Here is a 7,474-nt window from a genome sequence, read left to right as displayed (position 1 = left end):
ATTCGACCTCCGCAAGAAAGGAAACAGGTCATAACTCTGGACTTGTAGGATACAAAAGTGGGGGAATGATGAAAACACCAGGAGAATCTCCAACCTCGAACGATATATTTTGAGGTGGACTACTAAGGATTTAGGCTAATGATGATGATGATGATGATGATGAATTGTCCGATGCGAAGGTCCTAACTACGAGCTTGCGGAAGTTTGTACGGTCATATTTTTTCTGGGTGCCCAGCACACACCTTGTTCGCGACAAAAGCAAACCAGCCTCGCACTGCAGCCACACCAGTGATTTATGCTTTGCGTTCTTTTTAGCGGTGCCCATTGTCGGATTTTCTGGGGAAGGGAGGCAAAAGACATGTACCGGCGAAGCAAGCCCTTCAACCGGAGGCTGCCCGGTGACGAGGAGGAAGGGAGCAGCGCCCAGGAACCGTCCGAGCGGCAGCCGACTGCGTCGAGGTTGCGGCCATACTCGTCGATGCACGAGGAGTACAGCTCAGAAGACACGGAGGACTCGGGCTACCACCGCCTCTTCATGGCCGGCGTCAGCAGGGCCACAGACAGCGCCGGAACGTGAGCGAGGGTTTATTACAACTATCAATATTAATATTAATAGGTCATTAGTGGTGCGCACCATTGGCAACATCAGAACGGTTAATAGCAATCGCTGACATAGGTGCTCCGACGGTGAAGAGATAGGTCATCATCGAATTACCAGTTCGGTGCGGTCCGCGGGTTGTCTGAGGACTGCCTTCGGACCAGTAAGCCCATAGGAATACATGAGAAAATCGAGCACCGGAGCGCGTCTCGGGCAGTCCGCGGAAGATCCTTGGCTGATAATCGCGGAGGCTCATAGTATTCAAAATGATAGCGTAACGAGCTATAGGGAGGCAAAGAGCCAATTTTTGTGGAGTGCATGTCCTCTGGCTCATATGAAATCCAGAGTTTAATTTAAGGAGGTAACCGCAAGGAATGTCGAAATAAACACGGCGGAAATAATTTTCATTTGGCACTAAATTTTACGAAGTCTGAAAGGTGGCGCCATGTAGTGTCAAAACTTGAAACTACGGTACGTGTCGAAAAAACTCCTGTCGGTTTCAATGCGTGATCCCAAAACCGCATAAGGTATAATGGTAAAGACTGAACATTATTATTGTTTTAGCCGGGCATGAGCTTTTAAACACCTCTTTTCATCTCACGTGCAGTTAAGATTACGTTGCCGCACGGCTCACTGTCATTGTTGCCAGAATTCTTTTTGGAAGGCCACGAATGGCTGGTAGCTGTAAAAATCCGTATTGCAAAATTCCTATTGGCGGTGAGATGTTTGAGTGGCGCCCTCTGGCTCTGACGTCAGCTTAGGGACTCGGTCCGCTGTCGTCTGCTACACTCCGCTTGTGAGGGGTAGCAATGCCTGGGCTGAAATCGCCCGCTTTGTTGCTTTAGTACATTAAAAAGCGTATTTCTAGTAATTCAGTTGTTTTGCTAGCTTCTGCCAGCTCTGAATAATTTCAAGCTGTACCCAGCACAAGTTTTCCACACACGAGGGAAGAGAGAACAACTTTCTTCAGAGCATCGGTCAGAAGATCGTGTGTAACTCGTCCTTTCTATCTTATTTGCAGTGTAGAGCTCAGGGCTTCTCGATAAATGGTAAAATGGGTAGGCTTCGCAGACGTATTTTTTGAGATTCTCTCATGAAGACTCAAGAGTATAATGCTATCAAACAGCAAGCCCCAACAAGCGCATCGCACAGCAGGAAACAAAATGGTTCGCCTCTATTTTTTTCGCTGTTGTTGACTTCATGGATGTTTTTCTGTTCCCAATACATTATTTTCTACATCGTGACAACCGTGGTATTAGGAGGTTTGGGGATGTTTGGGGGGTTCACAGAGTTCGTGTGATATTTTCTTCATGGCTGTATGGCATACATTACTTCTTCACAAATTGGCTTATGTTATGGCTGCGTGAAAGAATGTGCATATCTAAAGCGTGCGTTGTTTATTTACATGTAAACGCAGTGAGAAGCTTTGTGAGAAGCAATCGCGCCTCAGACAACGTTGTCCAGAGTAGTTGAAGGCGGCGTTTGGGCTCAATTTCTATCGTAACCATCGTTATCATGACGAACTGACTCACAACTAAAACAGTTATGGCATGATTGCGGTGTTGGAAGGTTGATATACTCGCTAACGAATACAATGAATAGTATACATGCTGGTTTCCAGTATAACATGAACGGATGAATATTTCCAAGCAGCTCTTTGCTGTTTTCCAACACTTCCAGGCGTAAAGAACAAATCCTGGAATACTCGTGATGCCGTTCAATGAATTGAAGAAAATTACTCTCTTAATATAGACTTGGGATGCGGCCCACTAGTCAGCTCGATTTTACAGTTTTCTCCTCATCCTTCCCCTCCCCCTCTCGAGTGCACTTTTCCTGTAACGCATATCTGAATATTTGGAAGATATCGCTGTTGGAAATGTACGGAAATATCCCTCCAGGTCTGAACAAACGTTCTGCCACTGTATTTTTACCGTAGACGTGACTCGTCTGGCAAAATAAACCTCCACACTGGTTAGAAGCCTGATATAAGAAAGCACGCGCTTATTCACAAAGTAGATTATTTGGAACTCAACCTACCGTTTTTGCGGCCCATAATGCATGTCGGCATAATTTCATGTTGTGACAACATAAAATGATGTGATACAATACTTTCGAGCTCTTCGGTAAGGTTGCGAAAACTATTTTACTTTACGTACGATTAAATTCCTTCTGTGAAAGCCGAGAGCCCCGAAGGGCTAGAATTTCTTCTGGTCTTTCATTTTAGCTGTTGTCGGTTATTAGCAGCTGGCTGTCCCCTTTGTTCCAAAGATTGTTGAATACAGAGGCTGACGACTAGCTAAGACTCTTCGCGCTCCGCGCAGGACCGGCTTCGCAAGGGGTGACGCCGGCAATGTTTCTTCCGCAGCGGTACTCAAAACGATACTTCAAATCTCGCCTTGAGCTAGTGTATGCGATTTTAAGTCTATTATTATCATAAAAAGTCACGCACACGCAAAATATGCTGCGGACAAGCGTCACACGTCAACCGAGCGCAAAGAAACAGGAGGGAGAGCGAGCCCGAGTGAAGCAGACGACAAATGCGAGAATCCCTAAGCCGGCGTCACGGAGGCGCGCTTCGCAGCGCCGCCTGTGGCCGCGCTCACCGCCAATACTCGGGAACAAGTTAAGGACGGCAATAGCTCATGTATGGTATCCCTCCGCTAAAGCGACGGACCCGGATGTCAACGGGCGCGCGCGTTTTGAAAGGAGATTGCTATAAATGCGTGATATCGTCTGCCTTTTCTCACATAGTTTGCTTATCGTCGCTGCAGTAGTTTACAAGCATATTAAGTCCGAAAAATCACGGAAACGGCTCTTGCCATGTTCCAAATACTCCCAGTAACGCACTGCTTGCGCCGCGCTGAGTAACATCCGGCCGCGGTGATGAGGCACAGCGGCAACTTCCGTTGCCGTTCTTAAGTTGTCGCCGAGTATAGGGCTGTATTAGCAATGACGTATCGGTTAAAAGCCCTTTCATTTGGGAAGAGAAAATATACTCGAGAATTCCTGTCCCTTTAACGTCTATCCTACTCAGTACAATCGGTACTACCTGCTAAGTTCTCAACTACGACTCCTCAAACTACGACTACTAGTTCTCAAGTTCTCAACTTGAGAACTTAAGTTCTCAAGTTCAGGTTACAAAAAACAAAACAAAAGGGTGTCCATGGTAACAGCGAAAAAAACAGACAGATGATATAAACTGTGCGGACAACACGGCCCCGGAATGCATGCCAATTTCTTCTTGTTGCACTTCTGGGAAAGGTCTGGTTGGTACTTCATGATAAGTTGAAAACATTCGTTTGATTTCATTTGTGCAATTCCCGATGCATATTACTTAGGACCCCGTGTAAGTACGCGTGTCTGCCGCCTTAGTCTTTGAAGAGTGCGCGTAGAGCTCTGAAGCCTGTCTTCTACGCGTCCCAGACCCCAGTGTGATTCCGCCGTCATCAGACACGGCATCGCACAGTTCACGGTCGATTTCATGCGGTTCCTGGTGGAGCGGAGGCCGGCCAAGTCCTCGAACGTCGTCTTCTCGCCACTTGCGCTTGAGACCACACTGGCCTTGATGTTCTCGGCGGCGCAGGGGGAGACCGCCAGTCAGATCGCCTCGGCAATGAACATTAAGTGCGCACCGCTGGACCTCCAGGTACGAATATTCTCCTTCTCTACTCTGCAAAGCATTTTCCCTCCCCAAGATATTCACTAAAATGATTTTCACACTTAAATTATTCAATCACCGTTTACAACGAACCGCGTCACACACAAGTAAAAAAAAAAAAAAAAAACATCCGTTAAGCACCATTATAAATACCATACCACACTTATAAACCCCCGAAAAACACAATATTACACCGTTTGAAGAGTGTTTTGTTGTTAATTACACCCTTTAAACGGGAGTTTCTTGTTCGTAGGGTGTAAGACCGTTAGTTATAGAGGAAAAGGGTGTAAATTATTTTACAGTGTAGGCACGTATAAGGAATTAAATGCACTTAGTAGTACCCAGCTGAACTACGTTTTTATCCATGGGTGCATGCATGCGTGCGGGGACGCTTATAGCACAGATCTGAAAAATAAAGCGCCTTTGCAAAACTGCAAGTTCGGGAATTAAACCCACGTGTGTCTGCCTGACGGAAGGAAACTATAGCCGCTAAGTGCAATTGCGGGTCCCCTATCAATGTTTGCCTATTTCAGGTCTTGGAGACGAAAGAATCAATCTTGAACGCAATGCTCCTGCACCAACATGCTTGAATATAACTCATTATACACGTAGCCAACTGCTTGCAGGATAGATGGAGGGTCACACGCATTACCCAATAAGCGTTCCATCCGTGCGTGTGGCCATGCCGAGGCGCGGGTGCAGGGGATATGTTCGGACGTCGTAACCGCCCCACTTTCTCCCCAAATTCCGATTGCGCCACCTATTGATAGCCTAAGGCAAGAAAGGTTTCCTAGAGTTGCGGAAGAGCGAGTAGGTTCAGCCGACAGATGCAGCTTTTCTAATTGTAAAGTTTGTCAAGCAAGCGCCGTGATCTTTCACGACGGGATCAAGGGGATATAAACCGATGAGCTCGCTCTTAAATTATATTTCCGTGCTTCGCTTCACGCTAATTGTCAAGACACTGCCTGTCACAATTCTAACGTGACAATAAATATGGATTTTGAGGCGGATAAACTTTTGGCACTTGGTCGGGGCCATTTTTATGCAACCCCATAAATAGCAGCCCTCATGTCACCTTTCGTACTTTTGAGGGTTAACACTGCTGCCACAGTCATAATTTTTTTTCAGAATTAAGGGCTTCATTCGCCAAGCTATCTAGTAGCATACGCACTAACACACGCGGCTGTATTTTTATAGAAGTGCCGAGAAAAGTTTGCCACGCGAAGGCGACGGAATTCAAGGCTTTCACCTGTTAATACGTGCGATGGCATGTTACCTTCCTTCTGTATGCCTGTCTGTGTCTTCAACTACCTTTTTTTGAACAGTTTTTGAACACTAAGTTCGCGCCTGCCCATTGTTCGACACTCGATCCTGCACTCAGAACCATGTAACACCCTCTGTGGATAAGCCTTTCTTCTCATCGTCACCCTGGCTCCTCAATCTTGGTCCCATGCGATGAACCCCGAGGCCTCGGACCTCCGGCTACGACAGCACTATTGGGAATCACCCATCTCGACGCTGTCACCACTGATGGGACTGGACCATCCGAGCACAGTCACCGGAGTAGCGACACGGCCTTACTCCGTCCGCTGTCGACGCGGCGTAGAGCAGAGCAATGAGTTTTCGAGCCGACGAAAAGTTGAAGCAACGTTTATATACTGTATGTACAAGGGTAGCAAGATCGTTACATGGCTCGCACAAAGGCTAAGCTCGTCTCAACTCGGTGCCTCCGAAAAGTGACGCGCTCGCTGTGCTTCCGTGCTGGTTTTATACCCCCAGGAGTCCGTTGCAGCCGCGAGCGGCTTGAATTGCTCCTATCAGGACTCTCGCTGGCCGAAGTTTGAATCCGACGAATGGAGGCGAAGCGGTTGCGTCAGCCGAGACACCACGACGGGGAAAAGGAAGGCGACACTGTGGCATCCTCTCCAGGCATGTCGCTGCGCGTCTGCCACCGGACGTTCACCCTAGGCATGATTAGGCCCAGCCGTTGAAAAGGGGAAAGGAGAGGAGACTCTGCGGCGCCTTCAAGCTTGGGCATGTCTTCCGCGGGCGGTTTGGTCGAGGCGCGAATTGGCCCCGCTGTCGGCGTGTCGTCCCGTGCAGCGAATTTAGGCTGGGCGCTCTGGCACAACAGCATCCCCGACGCCAGACAACGCGCCAGGAGGACGAGCTGCCTCCACGTGGTTCGGATCGGATGCAGGGCGCGCTCGTTCACCAGGCTCATCCAGGTTCACCTCCAGTGCTCCAGGAAAAGGGCGGCTCCACTCTCCCTTCCATGAACAGGTACATACATCGCCGTGCTGCCCAGGTGTCTCGACCAGCTTCGCCCAGCATTTCCGGTCTCGTTTCTCAGCACCGGTCGCTCATCGTTGTGCAGCTTGCAAAGAACCGACCGACAACAGGCAACAGTCAGCACAAGCAAGCACCCTCTGCCCTCCGTCAGTACGCCATACTAAAAAAAAAAAAACGCGATAAACTATCCTAGCTGAGTGTCTATCCCCAATTTGGACCCTCTACACCAAGAGGCCCATGCGGGACGCAAGACTCTTGAAAGAAGAACTCACACTATGTGTCAAGGATAACAAACGACATGAAAGGATCATAAGTAAGAATGATTACTTGAAATCGGGCGGTGCGGAAATAATCAACTGAGGCAGCAAATGAGGGAAATAATTTTGCTCCCATCTACCTGCTAAGCTAAAACCTGTTCACGAAGAGACAAAGCGAAATACACGGAGAGGCTGAAGGTAGCACTGCTTAGAACGCACGGCATAGGGCGTCTGCGTTAGCGTTGCCTGCTACATAGCACGCAAAAATACTGCACTGCCCACACGACGCAGCCACATTCCTTTTTGGATGTACTGTAAGCCTCTTCCCTGCCAGTTAGCTTGCGGTTGAAGTACAAAACTGGTCGTTCCCGGTCGTTCCCATCCTCTTCGCATAGTACAGCTCCCATGCCACGATGGCTCGCATCGCGCTGAATCAGGAAACCCTTCGAAAAGTCGGGGCCATTAGAATTGGCTCCTCGCTCAGGGATCGTTTCAGCGTCTGAAACGCGTCCGTCTCCTTTGTGTCCCATTCAACCTTAACTGGGTCAGTCTTTCTAAAAGCGTCAGTTAAATGACTAGCAAGTGGGGACTAATCTTTCACGTTATGCTGGTAATATCCAGCCAAACCCAGAAAAGCCGTTATTTCGGACTTCGTGGTTGGTCTAAGCA

General features: G+C 48.3%; 1 protein-coding gene across 1 annotated transcript in view; it reads left to right on the top strand.

The window, feature by feature from the left end:
• The first annotated feature begins 358 nt into the window (after positions 1 to 358).
• Positions 359 to 7,474, top strand: part of LOC144148283 (ipis-1-like) — a 31,686-nt gene continuing 24,570 nt past the window's right edge. The window contains exons 1-2 of the mRNA XM_077679840.1: positions 359 to 573; positions 4,022 to 4,244. Coding sequence (XP_077535966.1) covers positions 359 to 573; positions 4,022 to 4,244 — 438 coding nt within the window. The remainder of the gene's footprint in view (positions 574 to 4,021; positions 4,245 to 7,474) is intronic.

This window comes from Haemaphysalis longicornis, unplaced genomic scaffold (assembly GCF_048455015.1).
Source record: "Haemaphysalis longicornis isolate Haplotype H1 unplaced genomic scaffold, Haemaphysalis longicornis Haplotype H1 scaffold_8, whole genome shotgun sequence".
Lineage (NCBI taxonomy): Eukaryota > Metazoa > Arthropoda > Arachnida > Ixodida > Ixodidae > Haemaphysalis > Haemaphysalis longicornis.
This window is presented reverse-complemented; position numbering and strand designations above follow the sequence as displayed.